Source organism: Acomys russatus, chromosome 6, assembly GCF_903995435.1.
Source record: "Acomys russatus chromosome 6, mAcoRus1.1, whole genome shotgun sequence".
NCBI classification, from domain to species: domain Eukaryota; kingdom Metazoa; phylum Chordata; class Mammalia; order Rodentia; family Muridae; genus Acomys; species Acomys russatus.
In genome coordinates this window covers 19,872,482-19,896,033 of record NC_067142.1, presented here as the reverse complement: position 1 = coordinate 19,896,033, position 23,552 = coordinate 19,872,482, and the positions used below count along the sequence as shown (strand labels likewise).

The 23,552-nt window shown below is 47.2% G+C and overlaps 1 protein-coding gene across 1 annotated transcript in view; it reads right to left on the bottom strand.

Moving 5' to 3' along the window:
- C6H2orf76 (chromosome 6 C2orf76 homolog) overlaps positions 1–23,552 on the bottom strand; it is a 61,340-nt gene that overhangs the window by 26,252 nt on the left and 11,536 nt on the right. Inside the window, exon 2 of the mRNA XM_051147269.1 lies at positions 4,834–4,977. Coding sequence (XP_051003226.1) covers positions 4,834–4,977 — 144 coding nt within the window. The remainder of the gene's footprint in view (positions 1–4,833; positions 4,978–23,552) is intronic.

Below are 23,552 nucleotides of genomic sequence, written 5' to 3'. Positions count from 1 at the left end.
AGACTCCTGCCTCCACCTCCTGAGTGCTGGGATTACAGGTGTCACCATCATGCCCAGTTCATGCAGAGTTTTAAGATGGAACCCGGGGCCTTGAGCACGCCAGGTCAGCACTCTATGAGCTAAATGACATCATGACACCCCCAAAGTTCACTTTCATAGCTACACTTCCCCACATACTCAACAGAAACAGGCACTAGTTATGTCATTACTGTGGCAGGTGAAAGGTCAAGCAGGCAGGCCTGAGCATCTCGCTATGACAGGCACCACTGTGCTGCTGAGGACAGTGGTAACCAATGGTTACCATGAACGAATCATTCTGTGGTAGCTGGGAAGCAAAGAACAGAGTGACCCAGGGAAACCACAACTTCCTGTGCCACCATAGCAACTTGAAAATCACATCTTGTTTGTAAGGACTTTAAGAGGGACCTATTCTGCCTATACCAAGAACATCTCAGCTCTGGCTGCACTGATACTGAGAGACACGAGAACCTTCCACACAGCTGAAATCTTGAAAACATGGGTCAGTGAGAAGGCTCAGCAGCAGGTAGAAGCACCTGCCACCGAGCTTGACACCTGTGTTTAATCCCTGGGACTTACACGTGGTAGAAGGGAAGAACGGCCTTCCCCTACACACACACACACACACACACACACACACACACACACACACACACACACACACACACACACAAAATGGTACACATATGTGCATGCATAACCACAAGCTTGTTGTCATGCACATGAACACATACAGACACAGAGAAAATGAATAACATGTAACAAAAATGATTACATAATTTGGAAATAACTCTGTAGCAATCTGTTGCTCAAAATCAGAACATGTTGAGGAATGACTTTCCAAAAGCAGGCCACTCTGTAATTAGCACGAAGGGTTGCCAGAACATGCCACTCCAATATATGCCCAGCTGGCACAAGCATTGTCTGGAGCTAGAAGATGATGTCTGATGCTCCCTGTTTGCCTAAGACAGAGCCTGAGCGCAGAGCAACCTTAGAAGACCGCTGTGCCCCTCATCGCCAGCAGGGGGCAGCAGAGTGCACCACATTGCAAAGCTTTGGCACCCAGGCCTTCTCTGCTCTCTCTGTTCACAAGCATCCACCACTAAGGACCTGACGTCCTCTTCCTTGTCCAGCACTTTTCTGAGAACTTTTGCTCTTGGGTATGCAACGTATATGGTGGGCACTTAGCAATAAAAGGCTGCTGGTTTTTCTCTTGTTCACCTGTCCTTTCAACTGAGAACTTACAGGGCTGGGGCTGGGGAGATGGCTCCGTGGGGAAGCACTTGCTTGTCCCTGCCAAGCATGTGTGGGACCTGAGTGATCCCCAGAGCCCACAGGAAGCCTGGCACAGTAGTGCACGTCTGCAATCCCAGAGCTACGGGCAGATGAGAGGCAGAGGCAGGAGAAGCACCGGAAGCTCACAGAGCAGGAAACACAAGACACCCTGTCTCAAACGAAATGGACAGTGAGGACTGACACAGGGCTGTCCTCTGACCACCATATGTGCTCTGTGACACATGAGCTCACGCACACACGCACACACACACGCACACACGCACACACACGCACACACGCCCCATACACATACAATTTTAAGAACTTAAGAGTGAGGAAAGGTTACTTTTTCTTCCCTATAACATTATCTCTTAGTATGAGATATCAGTATCTCCCTAATAATTAAAAACATGGCAATAAATAGCCAGGTGTGGTGGCACTTACCTTTAATCCCAGCACTTGGGAAGCAGAGGCAGGCAGATCTCTTTTTTTAGAAACAAAATTTTATATTCTGTAAGTCAGAAGTTACTTTATGAATGACTGTGGCCTTTAAAATGCTTTAAATAACCACAGCCAAGGAAACCTGTTAACAAACCCATTTACTTATAAATAAAACCCACTTATCTACCACTCAGAAAGAGAGCCCAAGGAATTAAAGATGTGTAGTTGATACATGAAAAGAATTTACTCACAGCTGGACAGATGGCTCAGCAGTTAAGACCACGGGTCTTGCAGAAGACCAAAATTCAGCTCCCAGAACCTGAAGGCTGCTTCCCAACTGTCCAGCACCTCAATTCCAGAGAATCTGGTGCCCTCTTCTGGCCTGCACAACATGCCGCACACACACGTACAGGCAGACACACTAAAATAAATTTTTAAAATTTAAAAAATGTACCCAAAATGCCTATAAAACTAGGAAGAAAGCAGGTCAATGCCTTGAAAAAAAACACAATAAATTTATAATTATATTTATTATTTATTGTGTATCAGTGTAGACACATGTGCCAGTTCCTTCCTTCCACCTTGTGGGTCCTCAGCTCAAACTGGGGTCACCAGGCTTGCTGTCAAGAGCTTTTCTTGGTTAAGCTATCTCAGTGGCCTGAGAACTACACTTTACCTCAGTTTAAGTGAGGCGAGGGAGGGCCGGGCTTAGGTAAGGAGAGAGCGCGTGGCTGGACACTCCTGGGCCATTTTCCCATGGAATGGAACGGGTCCGGGTTGTGAAACCAGTGGTCAGCATGCGTGTAACCTCAACGTCATGGTGCTCATTGCAACATGGCTGTCATATGTAACAGGCATGCACACATGTACACATACATACACATCTACAACGTTCACGCTCAAGAACAGCCTAATCAAGTTGAAAAAGGGTAGAAAAAAAATCTCATAATAATTTTGCTGTTTTTGAAACTATTTGTGTATGTGTGTGTGTGTGTGTGTGTGTGTGTGTGTGTGTGTGTGTGTGTGTGTCTCCTTGTCTGTGTACACACCACATGCATCAGCACCCACAGAGGCCAAAAGGGAGCCTCGGGTCTCCTGGACCTCTACTGATAAGAACACCAGGTCCTCCCCAGAGCAGCAAGCTCTCTCAGCCACCAAGCCACTGAAGCTGCTCCTTAGGGAGCTATGGTCTTGTACTGGGCTCATCTTTCCACCATCCTGGGGCACACACGACCCTCAGGGCACAGGTTAGACACACAGGCCTGAAACCTGGAAAGTATCTTAGCCACGCCTATCCTGACGTCGCTTGGCTTTGAAGAGAGAGGAAAGTGAGGGTGAGTTTAGTACGCGCCATTATTTACCACATTAAGTGGCTGATGTGTCTACACTATCTGACCCAAAGTTAGGGTGGCAAAGAGACAGACACAACATGAGCACAGAAACATCCAGCTTTAAAAAAAAATAAACACCTAGCTTTATCACCTTGTTTAGTCACGCCCACACAGGCCCAAGTGGCTTTCAAGTCCCTGAAAAGTAACCCAGGAAACCTTCATGATTACGACACACACACACTGTGGCACAAGCAATACGTATGAAAAATGTAAAGCCTGTCACTGAGCACAGTCATAAAAGCTCCCCTGACTTTCTCCGCTCCCTGTCACCACCACCACACTCCCCAGTAAGACTCCCATGTGCCAGGGAGATGACAGTGTCAGCTGCACTTTACTCTCTTGCCACTCAGGCTCCAAAGACATAAACTCACTACAGGTAAACTTTCTCTCTCTCTCTCTCTCTCTCTCTCTCTCTCTCTCTCTCTCTCTCTCTCTCTCTCTCTCTCTCTCTCTCTCTCTCTCTCTCTGTGTGTGTGTGTGTGTGTGTGTATACATGCTTATGTATGCCCATGTGTGTGTGTGTAGACCAGAGGTCAACAGTGGAGTCTTCCCCAGTCTCTGGGATTAGAGGTGTAGTCACCACACCCAGCTCTACTTTATTTTTTAAGACAGGCTCTCTCACTGAACCTGGAGCTCACCAGTTCTGTTAGACAGGTGTAGGAGCAGGGGCAGCCCGGAGTGAACAAAAGCCTGGGTAAATGAATATTTTGACTTGAGCAAGGCCTGTTAAGGCCTCCAGGGCCAATTAGTCCATGGTAAGCTGGCAAAGCCATTACCCACATGGGCTAGGCTCCAGAGGGGATGGCCAAGCTTGGGCAGCTGAGTGTGAGTGCTTCGGGATGGCTGTGGACTGCAGACTGCAGCTTCCTCCTCCAGGAAGCTTATGGCCTGGGGCAGCTTGTTACACAGATCTCCCACAGAGACTAGCTAAGCTGCACGGCCATCCTGTGCTGCACCTCATGCACATGGCTGAGGTTCCGGACAGCAGAGGTATCTGTCAGAGAGCCCCACCTGATCCCAGCCTCACCATCCGTGTGTCTGTGTATCTGTCCTTTCTTCATCCCCTTGCTACTCCTAGGCTGGGTTGCGGGACCCACGCAGCATAGAATGCAGCAGAGAGGGTGGACAGTGAACCCCAGGTATACTTTGTCTCGCGAGTGGGGTCACAGGTGCACACTTCCGCTCCTTTACTTGGTTCTGGGGGCCACACACACGTCCTCCTCATGCTTCTGTGACAAGTACTTGACAGTCCCCTCCCCTGTCCTAGCTAGTAATAAACCCTGGTGAGTGTTCACACTACTCGCTGACAAACAGGAGCAGCTGATGACAGCCCCAGGACACAGGCCAGCCCAGGACATGGGCCAGCACAGCCCTGCTAGCACCAGCTCCGAAAGTGCCTCTGGGATGGGGGAAGAATGGCTTTGGTGCTTTTATTGATTTGTTTTGTTTTTGAAACATAAATACTGATATGTAGCGAACGCATAAAACTCACTACATAGCCTAGGCTGGCCTAAAACTTGCTAGATAGCCCAAGCTAGCTTTCAAACCATGGTTATCCTGGCTCTATGGCCTGAGTGCTGGGAATACAGATGTGCACCACTAGGCCCAGCCTAATTTTGTACTTTTCAAAGACTACTATTAACATCATAGTCAGATGTTTGTCACTGTCAAAGCACAAATGAAACAAAGCAACTCTGATTTCTCGTACCTTGCTTTAGAAATAGTATAAACTCCTCCACAGTTTGATCCAGATTGATTCCATGATATACTACAGGTTTGAAATTCCGATGTTCAAACGAACGGATGAGGCGCACTGTGATGGTTGCTTCCGCAGCAGCCATGGGCGGGATACCTGTGGTAAGACATGGATAAAGTGGGTAAAGACATTGCTGCAAGTGTGAGCAGTTGGACTGCAGAGCCTCGGCATCTATGCAAAAGCTGGGCACACGTGGTGGCCTCCTGCAATCCCAGCACTTGGGAGTTAGAGTCACAAAACTCCTGGGCAATCTGGCTGGCAAGACTAGCCAGAACTGGGGCCTCAATAAATGAAGGAAAGAGTGACCAAGAAAGACACCCAATGCCAACCTCAGGCCTCCTCCACATGTATACACGTGCACCCAAACACACATGCACACACACCACACATAGACATAGACATACACACACACATTAAAATAAATAGAATTCAAATAAAAGTTATTTCTTAGGCAACAGTCTGTCTTCAGGCCAGATATTAAGTGTATGGCCGGTGTGCTACTTTTATGCATTTCAGTTTGTCTGAAATAGTCCGTAACACACATGCATTTGGCCTAGGAAGTCTTTCTGAATAATCAAGTGCTTGTCCAGCTATTTTACAAGTTTGGGGGAGATATAGCACATTAATCAGGAAGAGTCAGCAGTTTACTATTCAAATGCATCAAATAATTTATAATTAAAATGAACATATTAGCTATAATGAAACAGCTTCCATAAAACCTGAAATAGATCTTCACCATAAAAACCTAATCTTGTCTTTTGATAATTCTAATATTGGTTATTACAGCTTTTCTTATTAACTCCTTTACCATTCTTCTGAGATGAACACAGTCCTAAAGCCTACCAAGCGACAGTTCAAAAACGTTCACATAATAAAAGAGTTCAACACACAGAGACACTTAATAAGGAGCAACTCTTGAGAAAAAGACTCTGCTAGAAAGCAGTATTGAAGCTCAGTTGGTGGATCACTTGCCATGCAGGGGTGAGGACCTGAGTTCAAGTCCCCAGTGCCCCCATAAAGCCAGACATGGTGGTGCACCTCTAACGCTCATGCTCTGGCGGTGGAGGTGGAGGCAGCATCCCTGGGACAAACTGACAGCTAGATTATGCAGACCATCATCCTAACGGTATTCAACAGAATCACACTTCTCAGGGATCAGACACCTCTTTGTCAAAAGTCCTGAGTTATGTCCACGTAAATGTCCCGCAGGTGACTAAAGCAAGGGTGCAGAGCCAGCTATCTCTGCCTTTGCTCTGTGCTCGTTAGGACTCTGACCTTTGATTCCGGCTACTCTACATGTCAATCACTTAGGGACCTTTGTCCATACCATAGAAGAAGGCTGGGTGATCTGGAACTCTGATCTCTCTCTGGCCCCCCCTTATCCTCCCCCCCAGAGCTGAGATACCAAGAGAAGGACAACAGACTGTTTAGGATTTCTGGAGCACTGAGATCAGCAGATTGCCACTACTAGCTTTCATAACCTGGTGCCCTTCTGACCCCGAGGAATCTGGAAGTCACTATCCCCGTGTCCCCCAAGCCCCGCTTCTTTCGCTGGCCTATGATGAAGGGCTTGCACTTGAACCTGGGAGTGGATGCTTGTTTGGGGTGCTAGCCTACATCTTCTTGCCTTTGCTGACATTCTGGTCCCTTGTTTGTTTCATGTTTTGGGTATAGATAGTGTCTCACAGTAGCCCATGACTGGCCTCGACCTTACCACAGAGCTGAGGATGACCCTGAATGACCAATCCTCCTGCCTCTCCCTCCTGAGTGTTGCACTTACAGATGTGCACCACACACCTGGCTTATGCAGTGCTGGGGATGGAACCCAGGGCTTTGGCAGGCTAGACAAGCCTTCCATCAACTGAGCCGCACATCCCCTCCGCTAGCATTCTAAATTAGTCTTTTTTGTTTTGTTTTGTTTTGTTTTTTGTTTCTGCCCCAAGAATTTGTAATTGAGTCCCTGGAGTTCTTTCCTGGTAGCATGCACGCGACTTGAGTTTGCTAGCAAGGTTAACGGGGAAAGAGACTTTAGCTCATAAACTTGCATTTAGAAAGCTGACCAGACAGCTGGGCGAAAGCAACACTGGCTCCTTAGTCCCACTCTTTCTACAAAGTAAAGGAACGTCTGAAACACAGTCAGACAGAAGCACCACAAAAGCAGGTATGCGCTTTTCTAGTCTTAAGGTAGGAAAGGCTCCAAGCAAATAGAAAGCGGGAACATTAAAAAAAAAAAAAAAAAAAAAAAGTAGGTATAACAATTAAAACTTTAAATAAAGACCAATAGCCTAATAAAAATATGGGTAACAGTCATTAACAGGGGATTGTCTAGATTGGCCATGAGGCCTCATATAGCCCAGGCTGGTCTCTAATGAACTACACAGCTAAGGACAAGCCTAACTCCCTGAGCACTGTGCCTCTGCCCCCTAAGTAACTGGGATCACAGGTGTGTGCCCCACACCCTGCGTTGCCTACATGTTTTAAGTCAATGATGTAAATTCAAACTAATTTACCTTTAGTTCTAACTAAAGAACTGTAATAGAAATATGGGAAAATCAACTTTGTCATTACATCTATAAAAATTAAAGAACAAAACATTCTCAAAGGCCTCATCAGTATTAAGCAAAAACATGAGGGAACACACATTTTTATAGGTTGTTAATAAGAACACAAATGGCACAGTTTTGGGGAGGTGAGTGAAGAAATCTATAACAATTTTAAGTTTGGGGCTGGGGAGATGACTCAGTCACTAATGAACTTGCCATGCAAGCCTGGACCTGAGTTCAGAAAGCTGTGTGTGGCAGAGCTGCCAGAAATGCCCCTGCTGGGGAAGCAGGCCGATCACAGGGGTTTGCTGGTGGGCCAGCCTCACTAACTGGCCAGCTCCAGATTTAGTGAGAGATCCTGTCTTAAAAATAAGGACAAGAAGGGGCTGGAGAGATGGCTCAGAGGTTAAGAGCACTGTCTGTTCTTCCAGAGGTCCTGAGTTCAATTCCCAGCAACCACATGGTGGCTCACAACTATCTACAATGGGATCTAATGCCCTCTTCTGGAGTGCAGGTGTACATTGCAGGCTGAACACTGTATATGTAATAAATAAATAAATCTTTAAAAAAAAAAATAAGGACAAGATTGACTGAAAAAGATACCAGACATTGACTCGGGCAACCATACTTCCATGTGTCCATGCGTCCACACGCATGGACACACCCACACACAACACACAAACACACGAAGATTTAATTTGCTCTGCTGTTCATACGGCAATATATCTTCCAAGAGTTAACCCCAGCAAGAAAATCACATTAAATATTTTAATCCATAATTCACAGTAATACTTCAATTTTTTTAAAAAAGAATTGTGTGCGTGTGTTTGCTTACATGCGTAAGTGCAACCACCTGCGAGCCTGGTGCCTGTAGAGGCCAGATGAGAGTGTCAGCTTCTCCTGAAACTAGAGTTATAGACAGTTGTGAGCTGCCATACAGGTGCTGGGAATTTAACCCAGCCAGGTCTTCTGGAAGTGCTGCCAGGGCTTTTAACCACTTAGCTATCTATCTGTCCCAGTAATACTTTTGAAATTATCATTTAAGATTTTTTTTTTAAGTGTCTTGTGCATGCAGTGCCTGTAGAGTCCAGAAGAGGGCACTGGATCCACTGGAACCAGAGTTACGAGTGGTTTTGAGTCATTTACACAGGTGAGAACCCAAACTCTGAAAGAGCAAGAAGCACTCTAAATCACTGAGCCATCTCTGCAGCCTGCACTACCATACAAGTGTGTTTGACTTTTAGACAGGGTCTCACCATGCAGACTGTGTAGACGAGGCTGGCCTCAGCCTCTGAAGAAGGCAATGCCACATCCAGCTGGGAATGACCTATCGAAGGAAGCCACATTTTGATAGATCCCAAAGGACTTAAACTGAGGAGGGGGCGGGGCAAGCAGAGCTAATGGGTCCCTTTGTCCTTGTTAAAATGAAATCACAGAAATAAAGAGGTCAGTGTTACCAGGCCAAGCAAGGAAGGGGCAGCTGGCAAAGGAGGCGTAAGGGATCTTGTGATCAAATATTCTAAATCTCTTTTGCATGATGGGGCAGTCTCAAAGCCTGATGTATCCTAGGCCAGCGATCTTCTACTGAGCTGCTCCCCACCCAGCCCTGAATGTCCTGCTTACATTCCTCATGAGTGAATACACAGGTGCATGCGTGTTGGATGCATGTGTAGAGATCAGAGGACAATCTCACATGTTCCCTGGGTGCTGTGACGGCTTGAATAGGGATTCACCACACGCACTTCCACCCCACCCTGTCCCAGGCTCATAGATCATGGTCACTAGGAAGTGGCACTATCGAGAGGCGTCGCCTTGTTGGGGGAACTGTGTCACTGGGGTGGGCTTTGGGGTTTCAAATGCTCAAGCCAGGCCCAGTGTCTCTCTTCCTGCTGCCTGCAGATCCCGATGTAGAACCCTCAGCTCCTTCTCCAGCACCATGTCTGCCTGCGTGCCGCCATGCTTCCTGCCATGACGACATTGGACCAAACCTCCGACTGTGAGCAAGTCCCAATTAAATGCTTTCTTTTAGAGTTGCTGTGGTCATGGTCTCTTCACAGCAACAGGACACTGACCAAGACAGGTGCCTTCTACTTTTTGTTTGGGATACTGATTCTCATTGGCCTGGAATCCTATCAAACAGGCCACATCAGCAGGCCGGTGAGCTTCCAGGGTCTACCAGATCCCTGGAGTGTCTGTGAGTACAGCACCACTCCCAGCTTTGTAACATGGGCCCCGAGGATCCAAACTCGGGCCCTCGTGGCCATAAGGCAAGTGCTTTACTGACTGAGCCATCTCTTCAGTCCATATTTTCATTCTTACTAAATGTATTTGTGTGTGTGTGTGTGTGTGCGCGCGCGCGCGCGCGCATGCGCACTGTGCCATGGTACTCATGTGCACATCAGACGACAGCTCAGAGGAGTCAGTTCTCTCTCTCCACCACTCAAACTGGGGTTTGCAGCGAGCATCTTTACCCATTATGTTGTCCCTCCAGACCACACTCTGGTTCTTGACTGCAATTTTATTCAGACTTATCTACAAATATGATAAAATGAATAAAATAAATGCATGCACACATAGACATGCACATCCAGACATATTCACACAAGTGGATGTAAAGCTAATGAAATCTGAACTGAAACCATGGATTGTGCTAATAGCAGTTGTCTGGCTATGAAAATAGACTACATTCAAGTCAGGCACCACAGCAGTGACAATGGATGAGAGATAGTAAAACTACAACTATCTCAAAATAAAAGTTTCTAAAAATTATCAAGACAAGCCTGATGAAGGGACCACACTGAACATCAGAGGACTAAAGCCTTTAGGTAGGAGACTAGCAGAGACCTTGCAATGGAGACACCAGTGCCGCCACTGGCTGACAGCGCCTAAATGCACCAGCCAGACATGATGACTGCATCAAGCCCAGACCCTCCAGTGACTCTGCTTCCGCAGGGTGTGAAGCCGAGTTTAGTGACACCAGCCAAGGTCAGACGCTAAGGAAGGCCACTGGAAGAGGGACCTGGTGTCCTCAGCAAACTCACAAGAAATGAAGAAGGAGCCTAGGGACCGAGGCAAGGCTCAGCTGGTGTAGTGCTCATGTGAAAATGTGAGGACCTGAGTTCGGCTCCTCGGGACACATAAAGCTGGGCTTGGTAGGGAATGTCTGTAACCCCAGCACTTCTGTGAAGAGGTGGAGAGTAGAGACGGGAGGATCGCAGGAGCCTGCAAGCCAGAGGGACCAGCAAGGAACTCTGTACCAATGACAAGGTAGAAGGGGCTGGGGAGATGGGTCAGCAGTTAAGAGCACATGATGCTCTTTCAGAGGAGCTGCGTTCGATTCCCAGCCATGGTAGGCAGCTCACAACCACCTGAAATTCCAGCTCCAAGGGGCCCATCACCCTCGTCTGGCTTCCATGGGCACCTGCACTCAGGTACACAAATCCCTACACTGAAGCAGGTATACACATAAACTAGAAATAATACAATAATGGGGCCAGAGAGAGAGCACTTTTGATACTTTCAAAGGACCAGAGCTTCGTTCCTAACACCCACACTAGATGGCTTGCAAACCCCTGTAACTCCAGCTTGAGGAGACCCAGTACCCTCTCCTGTTCTACTCGGGCACCTACTTGTACACATGTGGCATACAGAGACACAGGCCCTAAACAAAATATTTCAAATAGTAAAATAAACAAAATGTGGAAGGTGGGGACCAACACCCGAAGTTGTCCTCTGACCTCCACTTGCACATCATGGCAACTATGCATGCAGCTGCATTCATACACATGAGCATGTGTATGCACGTGCGAGCGCGCATGCACACACACACACACACACACACACACACACACCATACACACAAAGAAAAACTGCAGTAAAAGCAGCAGTCATGTATCTAGACACGGACTGTGTCCTTTGAGGTTGCAGAAACATGGCCCCCAGTGTAGCAGTGTGCAGGGGTGGAGATGGAACTCGGTGCTGAGCATGAAGGGGCCCCTGGGCTCAATTCCCAGCATCATGCGGTTCTATTCCAACTACACCCTGAACCCAACTACACCCTGAACCACAGCAGATACGTCCAAACAGCACTCAGGGGTTGGTGCAGCAGAGTCAGGTCACATGCCTGGAGGGAGTCTGAACCTGTCTGGGTGGCACTGGAAGCCTCCTCCACGCAGCCCAGCCTCAGAGTCCCCACCATCGTAATCCACTTCCCATGCGCACTGCCAGCTACAGTGGCAGCTCAGGGCTTCCCACGCTGTCACCACGCATATGTGCCTCACGTTCCACTGTCAGTCCCCTCACCCTCCAACACTGGGACTCCTCAAGAAGCAGGTCAGAGACTCCCTACATGATGCAGGCCAGCGTCCATGCCAGTGCTTCTCCCTCAGGCTGAGCTCTGGCCCTGGCTCTCCTGGTGAAGCGTTCCTACAGGAAAGCACCCTGCTTGCTTTATTCCTTCTAGAGCCATCAGCTTGGGGAGGGATGCTGCTGGTGACAGGCAGGGCTGAGGACAACCTAGCCGAGCAGTCTTGCAGTGATGCCGTAGGGCTGCAGGGAAGGTATGACAGCTGAGAGCACTACAGCGCATGCCTAGCATGCATACGGCTGGGGTCCCTAAGAGATATCAGAGAGGGAGGGAGGCTAGGCGGGGAAGAGGGAAGGAGTAAAGAAGGGAGGGAAGGAGGGAGAAAGGGAGGAAGGGAGGGGTGCAGGAAGGAAGGACATATAGGAGGGAAGGAGAAAAGATAGGAGGGGAGAGACAGAGGGAAGGAAAGAAGGAAGGAGATGTAAAGAAAACCTTGTTTCCCAACAGCAACAACATTTTAAAACCCGAATTAATGCTTAAATATCTATAAAATGTAACATTTAACAGCTACCCAATATGACAGGCAGTTCAGCCTGTCCTATTGAACTTAGACTGGGCCATCAGGTAGGGCTTTGAAAAGTGAGAGTGCCCGGGGCTTAGGAAGGGCTGTAAAGCTCCACATCTATAAAACCTGTTCCGGCTGGTGCCTGGTGGAGCACCCGGTTCCTTGGTGGCTACATGACTGCAGCCCAGATACTCAGGACCCACAACGGCCCTCCCTGGGAACCAACGGCCACACTGGCCCAGGCTCCAGCATGCTTAGGGGCTTAGAGCCACCAGAGCTGGGAGGCTTACAGACTCCAGTTCCCAGAGTGACAGAAATTCAGAAATTCAGGAACCAAGGAAAGCAGCGACCCGCTGCCCTGACACTCCGGGACTGCGCAACTTCCCAAGCTGGCGCCTCTCCACTTGGCAGTGTTCCCAGGGGAACAGCGAGGAGGCCAGCAAGGCTGGCTCCTGAGGCGAGAGGCAGCATCGCACATGAAACCTGTGAGCCTGACGCCCCCACAAACATGAAAAACACATGTTCACAACACATTGGGTTGTGGGCTTTACACTGATCTTTATCAGCTCAAGAAAAAAAACATGTTGCCAGTGGTCGTGGCGCAGGCCTTTAATCCCAGCACTTGGGAGGCAGAGGCAAGTGGATCGCTGTGAGTTCGAGGCCAGCCTGGTCTACAAAGTGAGTCCAGGATAGCCAAGGCTACACAGAGAAACCCTGTCTCGAAAAACCAAAAAAAAAAAAAAAAAAAAAAAAAAAAAAAAAAAAAAAAGAAGAAGAAGAAAAGAAAAGAAAAGAAAGAAAGAAAGAAAGAAAACATGTTGATACAGTTGATTCTGGCTATTCATGGTAGTCTGTGTCTATGAAGTGGGCTGTCAACAATGAATTACAACTTGTGATCCATTGCTAAGACAAACATGGGGTCAGGTTCCTAGAAGTCTCTGGTCCTGGCAGTTTTGTCAATTGATCTAGACATAAACTGTCATGTTCTGTCACATATGTTTGCTTTCAACATTGAATTCACAGACACCGACACTGGCTGTCTCCCACACCTGTTTGCTCTGTGGGGTAGACGCGGCCTTCTCACACTTAGGAACCCTCAGAGAGTCAGAGCTACACCTAGGGGAATGATATGCAACAAAAGACAGGGCCATGGAGGTGGCTCTGCCAGTTAAAGGCGCTTGCTGTGAAAGTCTGATGACCCACTTCAACCCTGGAACCCTGTGAAGTTAAAAGGGGGAAACTGGTTCCACAGAGTTGTTCTCTGGGCCACTACATGCTCACTGTGACACACGTATGTCCCCCCACCCACACATGAGAATACTACCTTTTTTTTTTTTAAAGATTTATTTATTTATTATGTATACAGTGTTCTGCCTACATGTACACCTGCAGGCCAGAAGAGGGCATTGAATCACATTATAGATGGTTGTGAGCCACCATGTGGTTGCTGGGAATTGAACTCAGGACCTCTAGAAGAGCAGACAATGTTCCTAACCACTGAGCCATCTCTCCAGACCTTTTTTTTGTTCTGTTTGTTTTTCAAGACAGGGTTTCTCTGTGCAGCCTTGGCTGTCCTGACTTACTTGGTAGACCAGGCTGGCCTTGAACTCACAGTGATCCACCAACCTCTGGTCCCCAAGTGCTGGGATTAAAGGTGTGCACCACCACGCCCAACTCAAGAGAATAGTAACTTTTTAAACACTAAAAACAAAACAAAAAGTAAAAGATGGAGACGAGGAAATGAGTCAGTTGTAAAGCACTTGCCTCCTAAGCATGAGAGACTGACCGTGGACCACTGGAATCTACCTAGGAAGGCAGCACAGGGCCTGATGGCTCAGCAAGTCCAAGTTTTTACACTGGGCATGACAGCCTCAATCTGGGTTCATGACCCCACAGAGTAAAAGGAAAAAACGACTCCAGCAGGTTGTCTTCTGACCCCCATCACGCATGCCCACCACATACACATACATATAATTAAAAAAAAAAAAAGTTGGGGCTGGGGAGCTATCTCAAGGCATGCTGCCAAACCTACTGATCTGAGTTTGATCCTTGGGACCCATAGTGAAAGAAAAGAACTGATCTCCTCAAGTGTCCTTGGTCCTCTGCACATGAGCTATGGCATATGCACATACTCATATAAAAAACAAATAAGGTAATTTTAAAAATTAATGAGTCAATTTAGAAGCTAGTCTTTAAAAGAACAAAAGAACTGAAGAAGGACAGAAGACGAAAAGCCAGTCCATGGCACATGCTTGCAATCCCAGGAGCAAGATGGTAGGCAGAGACAGCAGACCAAAGCTCAAAGCCGAGCCAGCTAAGCCTACTTGGCAAAGTACCGGGCTATTAAGAGACCTTGCCTCAAACAAAAAGAGGAAAGTACTTGAGGAGTGACATTCAAGATTGCCCTTTGACCTCCAAATACACACACACACACACACACACACACACACACACACACACACTATAAACTAGATGCCTGGTTAGCACAGGATGTGAATGAGAAGACAAAAGTGTCACTCAGTCAGCCCTGACTGCACTTGGGAGCACTCCTGGCTTACACTTTTGCTGCTCTGTGAAAGCCTACAATGAGCAGAGGAAGCACTCAGGCATCGCGTTCCCTTTGGGGAATCAGCAAAGACAAGTGAGGACACGGATCTGCAAACAGCCTGGGACTGTCCACCTGGACAAACAGCACCCTGGCCTTCTGCTGTCTGCCTGCTCTAACTTTGAGCCAGGGTGTTTCCATGCAGCCCAGGCTGGTCTTAAATCTGGGCTCTAGTGAGCCTCTGCCCAGCTCCCCAAGTGCAATGCCTATGCTAGCACTGCCTTCCGGGGTCTAGAGCAAGCATATTTCTAACTTCTAAGATGACAAAATGCAGAAATACAGAATGGAAGAAACTCTTGGGCAGCTAGCTATTCATCAACAGAAGATCAGTATCTAGAATACACACACACACACACACACACACACACACACACACATATATATGCAAAATATTAGACACCAGAAGAATAAGTAAACAGGAAATTGAACTAAACATGTGCCTCAAAATAAGAGATACAAGTGACCAATAAATATTTAACATGTGAAAAGATGTTCAATGTCTTTAGCCATCAAGGAAATAAAAATCAAATTCCATTGAGAGTACATCTCTACCCCCTCAGGGTGGCTGCAATTGTACACACACACATCACACTACCACACACACCACATATAGCAAACCACATCAAACATATCACACCACACACATACATAACACACACACGCCACATACAAAAAAGCACAGCATAGCAGACACACACATACCCAACCACCCCAGAGCACGCACGCGTGCGCGCGCACACACACACACACACACACACACACACACACACACACACACCACTACAACCTCCCATCCCCCAACACTGGTGGCGATGTAAAGACATTACAGGTCCAGCCACTATGGAAATCAGAATGAAGGGTTCCCAAACAAACCCCAAAATACCTTACAATTTGACATCTGACCCAGCTATCCCAGTGCTAGGGAACAACGTGAGAGAAGTGCAGTCACCATACAAGCCCTCACACACCATGCTTACTGCAGCACCATCCCCAACAGTGAATTACAGAATCAGCTGTGCGTGCGTGCGTGCGTGCGTGCGTGCGTGCGTGCGTGCGTGCGTGCGTGTGACTTAGTCTGCAGGAATATGGGTGCAATGCGAGATACTACATTAAACAAAATCAAGCCCGTCTTGGAAAGACAAAAATGTTTTCTCTCATGCAGAATCTACGTGGGAAAAGAACAAGGAACAGAGCAGAAGGGAGACTGCTCAGGAAGGCGAGGAAGAGAAGGGAGAACGCGGGTGCGGGTGAGAAGGAGGAACGGGGCAAATGTAATCAAAGCATTATACAGTGAGATACCTAAATGAATGTCCTCATGCAGCCTATTATTCTAGTCAATCTTTTAAAGGGGAAAAAAAAAAACTATCAGAAGGTCTAAGTGTAGGAAAATCATTCAAACAAAACCAGCAGGGCAAGACCTTAGATAGCTCCTCGCAGGACCAGGACCGTGCCCCAGCTGCCCCCTACCATACTACAGGCAGGTGTCAGACAGCTTCCTTGTTTAAGCTTTTCCGTTTTACTCTCCCTCTTCAAGCTGGCTTACAAAGCAGTGGGTTTCAGAATGGGATCTTCACACTTCATATCAGCACGCTGCTTTTGCGCATCCTCCTTCGCCTCCTTCCTCCCTCGCAGGCAACTCCCTCTTCCGCTTCCACGGTCTAGTATTCTCTTACTGCCCTTCGTCCTTCTCCTCCCTTAAGCTCTCTTCCTCCACTCCTATGGTCCCCTTCCTACCCCCCCCCCCCCCCGCCCCCGGTCAGGCGCGCGCGCGCGCGCGCACACACACACACAGTCAGCATTTGAGAGAAAGCACGCACTATTTGAATCCCTGACTCTGACATATTTTAACATAGTGACCTCCAGTTCCATCAGCTGCCTGCAAAGTGATAATTTTGTTCTCTTCGGAGTTAAGTATTAGACCTCACTGCATATCCGTTACCCCTCCGCCTATCCACAGACATCTAGGCTGCTTCTGATTCTTAGCTACTGTGAATAGCAGCAAACAACATGGGTGGGCAGCACCCCTGTGGCACGTGGGTCACAGGCTCTTGCCGGGCCAAATGACCCTTTCACAGAACATACAGATGTTTACGTTACCATTCATAACAGGAAGAAAATTACAGTTATGAAGTACCAATGAAAATAACTGTGTGGTTGGGGTCACCACAACACGAGGAGCTGTATTAAAGGGTCTCAGCATTAGGAAGGCTGAGAACCACTGCTCTAGAGTCTTTCGTGTGTGCTTTCAAGATAGTATAGCTGGGTGATTCCTGGTTTTAGTTGAGAAGTCGCCATACTGATTGCCACGGTGGCTGCTCGTTACGTTCCCACACTAGAAGCAAGTAATGGTTGTCTTCCTTCCCCCATCCCCCACCCCCTCGCTAGCATCCTCACTAGCAGTGACCATCAGTTATCTTCTTGAGGATAGCCATTGTGACTAAAGTGAGATGGAATCTCAGCTATCTTTCTATCCTACGAGTCCCAGGAATTGAACTCATGTCCTGAAGCTTGGCAGCAAGTGTCTTGACGTGCTGAGCCATCTCGATGCCCCTGTGAGATGGAATCTCAACGCAACTTTGATGTACATTTCCCTGATGGCTAAGGATAGTGGCTATTTTTTCTTTTTCTTTCTTTTTTTTTTTTTTAAGATTTATTCATTATATATACAGTGCTCTGCCTGAATATACACCTGCAGGCCAGAAGAGGGCATTAGATCATATTATAGATGGTTGTGAGCCACCATGTGGTTGCTGGGAATTGAACTCAGGACCTCTGGAGGAACAACCAGTGCTCTTAATTGCTGAGCCATCTCTCCAGCCCAAGCTATTTTTTTTTTTTTCAAATGTGTATTGGCCACATGTGTCTACTCTTTTGAGCACTGTCTTTTCAGTTCTTTACATTTATTAACTGGATGATCTGCTTTCTCTGTTATTTTTTCCAGTTATTTGTATATTCTACACACCAGTCTCCTGTCTGCTGTTGGTAAGCACTGTTGCTATTTTCTTTGTTGTGCTTCTGAGTTTACCTAACTCCACCTGTCAACTCTTAGGATTATTCCCTGCATTTCTGGACTCTTTCTCAGATGCCTACACTTGTATCATCTTTTTTAAGTGCACTGCTAGAAGAGGTCAGAGGCATCAGATCCCCCTGGAACTGGACTTACAAGCTTTTATGAGCTGCCAGACATGAGTGCTGAGAACTGAACTCAGGTCCTCTGCAAGAGGGGTGCATGCCCTTCACTGACCCCCAGCCCAGCCCCTGCCTCTACCTCGAGGTGTTTCCCTCCAATAGTCTCTGTTTCAGGTCTTACAGTGAGCCTTGCGCAAGGTGAGAGCTGTGTGTTTGGCTTCACTGTCTTGCCTGCGGAGATCCAGCACATTTGCTGAAGAAGCTGCGCAAAGCATGGTTTTGACACCTCTGTCAAAATTAAGTGGCTGTGGCCATGTGGATTTATTTCTGGGTCCTTGATTCTATTTCATTTTTCTATGTCTGCTTTTGTGTATGGTTTGAATTTGAACAGGCACCTGAATGAAATTATTTTAAAAACCTGAACCATTTTAGAGTTACATTTATTCCCTCAACTTGAGTATTACAAAACTCAAAATTTCCACAGATGACATTTGCTTTAAAGGTCTTAACTGTATTGAGAAAGTACAGCTTTCCAAAAAGTATGGTTTAACTACAAACAAACAAAAACAAAAAACACATGTATATTGCTTTAAATGCTAAGCTTCCTCTATATTTAGAAATCAGAATTATAAGTATAAAAGCTTACTGCTTTAATTTAAGTTATTTTATTTATTTGGGGGTGGGTGGGTGTATATGGAGGTCAGAGGACAGCCAGCAAGAGTTCATCTCTCTTTTTTTAATTATTAATTTGTTCACTTTACATCCCAATTGTAGCTCCCTTCCTCATCACCTCCCAATCCCATGCTCCCTCATACCCCCTCTCCCCCTCCCCTAGTCCTCAGCAAGGGGAGCCCTCCTCCCCTGACATCTGACCTCAGCCTATCAAGTCTCATCTGTGCTACCTGTAACCTCTTTCTCTGTGGCCTGGCAAAGCTGCCCTACCAGGGGGAAGTGACCAAAGTGTGGGGGCCAGAGTCCATGTCAGAAGTAGTCCCTACTCCCCATATTGTGGGACCCACAGGGAGACTGTGCTGCCTGTCTACCACATCTGAGCAGAGGGTCTAGGTCCACATCATAAATGGTCCTTGGTTGATATTTCAGTCTCTGTATTGTAGTGTAGTTATCCTGTATTACGTGGCTAGTATTTGCTTATGAATGAGAATCTACCATGTGTGTCTTTCTGGGTCTGGGTTACCTCACTTGGGATGATCTTTTTTAGTTCCATCCATTTGCCTCCAGATTTCAAGATTTCCTTGTTTTTAATAGCTGAGTAGTATTCCATTGTGTAAATGTACCAGTTTCTTTATCCATTCTTTGTTTGAGGGACATCTAGGTTGTTTCCAGATTCTGGCTTTTTACAAATAAAGCTGCTATGAACAAGGCTGAGCAAGTGTCCTTGTAGTATGGTGGAGCCTTTCGGGTATATGGCCACAAGTGGTATGGCTGGGTCTTGAGGTAGAATTACTCCCAATTTTCTGAAAAAGTGCCAGTTTGATTTCCAAAGTGGTTGTACAAGTTTGCACACCCACCAGCAACGTAGGAGTGTTCCCCTTTCTCCACACCCTCAACAGCATGTGCTGTCACTTGAGGTTTTTTTTCTTAACCATTCTGACAGAGATGGAATTTCTGAATCGTTTTGATTTGCATTTCCCTGATGACTAGGGATGTTGAGCATTTAAGTGTTTCTCAGCTATTAGCAATTCCTCTATTAAGAATTTTGGTTAGCTCTGTACCTCACTTTTTAATTGGATTATCTGGTTTGGTGGTTGTTAATTTCTTGAGTTGGTGTGGATCTTTTCCCAGTCTGTAGGCTGGGTCATTTTGTTCTGTTGACAGTGTCCTTTGCCTTCCAGAAGCTTCTCAGTTTCATGAGGTCCCATTTGTTAATTGTTGCTCTTAGAGCCTGAGCTGTTGGTGTTCTGTTCAGGAAGTTGTCTCTTGTGCCAATGAGCTCAAGGCTCTTCCCCACTTTTTCTTCTAACAAATTTAGTGTGTCTGGTTTTATGTTGAGGTCTTTAATCCACTTGGACTTTAGTTTTGTGCAGGGTGATAAATAAGGGTGTCTTTGTGTTTTTCTACACGAAGCCATCCAGTTAGACCAGCACCACTTGCTGAAGATGCTATCTTTTTTCCACTGTACGATTTTGGCTTCTTTGCCAAAATCAAGGGTCCATAGGTGTGTGGGTTTCTTTCTGGGTGAGTCCATTCTCTCTCACACCTCGAATAAGGGATGGAATCGAGATCACCAGCCGTCTTAGCAGCAAGTGCTTTTATCAGCTAAGCCATCTCACTAGCCTCATTTTCTTTAATAAATTTGCCTTGTATGTGCAATGCTGTGATGGCTCCTTGTTTTATTTATTCATTAGTCGTATGTGCATGTATTGGGAGATGGGTGCCACACTGCACAAGTTGGAGGTAAGAAGACAACTTGTGGGATGGGTTTCTGGCACGGAGCTCACGTAGTCAGGCTTGCACAACAAGTGCTTTCAGTGGCTGAGTCATCTCAGCTGCCAGAGAGTTAACTGTGATTGGTAGTTTGATTATGAAACACTCAGAAGAGTAGCAGCACACCTCTTAAGTTTGTCTACGAGGCCTGTGCAAAGACCATTAGATCACAAGGACTCAAAGCTAAGGAAAGGATTAGATGAACTCAGAGGACAATGGCACAGTGGGAGGCAGTGAGAGGTGGTAGGCAGGGACTGGTAGGAAGAAGCAGACCACGGGGGAGCTTGTCCTCTGAGGTTATAGTTGCCTTGGCCTTTCCTATATCCTCTCTTCTCCACTTCCTGTGCCATATGATATGAGCCACTCAGTTATATCCTTGTCGGAAGAGACCGAGGCCTCTGCTGCGCCCTCCCTACATGAGTGGACCAAGCCCTCTGCTCTGCCCTCCCTACATGAGTGGACCGAGCCCTCTGCTGTGCCCTCCCTGCATGAGTGGACTGAGCCCTCTGCTGTGCTCTCCTTGGATGAATGGACCAAGCCCTCTGCTGTGCCCTCCCTGGATGAGTGGACTGAGCCCTCTGCTGTGCCCTCCCTGCATGAATGGACTGAGCCCTCTGCTGTGCCCTCCCTGCATGAATGGACTGAGGCCTCTGCTGTGCCCTCCCTGCATGAATGGACTGAGCCCTCTGCTGTGCCCTCCCTGCATGAATGGACTGAGCCCTCTGCTGTGCCCTCCCTGCATGAATGGACTGAGCCCTCTGCTGTGCCCTCCCTGGATGAGTGGACTGAGCCCTCTGCTGTGCCCTCCCTGGATGAGTGGACTGAGCCCTCTGCTGTGCCCTCCCTGCATGAATGGACTGAGCCCTCTGCTGTGCCCTCCCTGCATGAATGGACTGAGCCCTCTGCTGTGCCCTCCCTGCATGAATGGACTGAGGCCTCTGCTGTGCCCTCCCTGCATGAATGGACTGAGCCCTCTGAAACTGTGAGCCCCAATCAACCTTTCCCCTTGAACTTGTTCTCTTGGGTATTTTGGTCACAACAATAACTAAAAGCAACAAAACGAGCACAGATGGCCAGGTATAAAAGGTGACATATGGGCTGGGGAGGTGGCTCGTTGGTGAAGTGCATGTCACACAAGCATGAGGCCTTCAGTTCAATGCCTGGGACCTGAGCAGTGGAAATAGACAGTTGAGTCCTTCAAGTTGTGCTTTGACCTCCACACATACTGTGGTACATGTCCCCTTCCACATACATACACAAAGTAATACACAAGGACATAGAATCTAAAAGCCAATAATATTAACTGATAATATAAAACTAAGGACTTAAAAACTAGAACCAGGTAACAATCAAACAAACATTTTAAAAGTTCCTGACCTTTTTCTTAGTTTGCTTACACATTGCAAAAGAAAGTGTGATTATCCTAGAAAGATAGGTGTGATTATATTTCATTGACAAAACTGTTAAGATACTTCTAACATTATTCAAGAATGCTTGTAGCTAGAGAGATGTCTTTGTCGTAGTTCTATTGCTGTGAAGAGACGCCATGAGCACAGCAGCTTTTTTTTTTTTTTTTTCTTTCCTTTTTTTTTTTGTTTTTTGTTTTTTGTTTTTTTGTTTTTTCAAGACAGGGTTTCTCTGTGTAGCCTTGGCCGTCCTAGACCTGGCTTTGTAGGTCAGGCTGGCCTCGAACTCACAGTGACCGGCCTGCCTCTAGCTCCCAAGTGCTGGAATTAAAGGCGTGCACCACCACTGCCCAGCTGAGCACAGCAGCTCTTAAGAAGGAAAGCATTTAACTGGGGCCGGCTTACAGCTTCAGAGGTCCAGCCCATTGCCATCACGGCAGCAAGCATGGTAGCAGAGAGCATGGCATGGCGGCAGGCAGGTGTGGTGCTGGAGAAGGAGCTGAGAACTGCATCACGAGCCTGAGAGGGAGAAAGAGAAAGAGAGAGAAAAGGAGGGAGGGGATCCTGGCATGGGCTTTTGAAACCTCAAAGTCCACCTTCGGTGACACACATCTTCCAACAAGGCCACACATTCTAACTCTTCTCACAGCGCCAGTCCCTTGTGGCTAAGCATTCAAATATCCTGCTTCCTGCCTGAGGGTAAAGGACGAAACCTCTGAAACTGTGCGACAGCCCCAGTAAAGTGCTTTCCTTTATAAGAGCTGCCGTGGTCATGGTGTCTCTCCACAGCAGTAGAACGCTGACTAAGACATAATGAAAAAACCACAGGTTTACTCTGGCTCACAGACCAAACATTCTCAGTCAGCCAACCATCCGTAGCCGGCTGCTTCAGGCCTATGCGAGTAAAGATAGTGGAAACGTGGCAGAGTGGAACCACTCACGTCAGGGTCAGGGAGCTAAAGACCGAGAGAGACAAATGCTTACACCAGCATCCAAAGACTTCCCACAGGCCCCACTGCTCAAAGGATCCTCACCTCGAACAGACCAGCTCCAGGACCATGGCTCTAACACAAGGGTTCTCAATGTGCGGGTCACCAGCTTTTGAAGGTCAAATGACCCTTTCACAGGGGTCACTTAAGGCCATCAGAAAACACTGATATTTACATTATGATTCATAACATTATCAACATTACAGTTATGACATAGCAACAAAAATAATGTTATGGTTGGGGGTCACCACAGCATGAGGAAGTGTATTAAAGGGTTGCAGCATTAGGAAGGTTGAGAAGCACTGCTTTAACATATGGGCTTTCAAGGGATGCCCATGGGGTCTGGTGAGATGGCGCAGTGGGTAAGAGTGCTTGCTGCTCTTCCAGGGGACCAGAGTTCAGTTCCCAGCACCCAGCTGGGCAGCTCACAATCACCTGTAACTAGAGCTTCAGGGGAACACTAATGTCCCTTGTGGTCTCACTTTCATAATACTCAAGTATACAAAACTTCTCTCTCTCTCTCTCTCTCTCTCTCTCTCTCTCTCTCTCTCTCTCTCTCTCTCTCAAATCTTTTAATGAAATCCTAAACATTCAAAAGGAAACTGGCCCTTGGCCTAGTGGGTAGAGTCATTAGCCAGTCCAACACACTGCTGACTCCCACAGCTGCATGTACCACGGGAAGG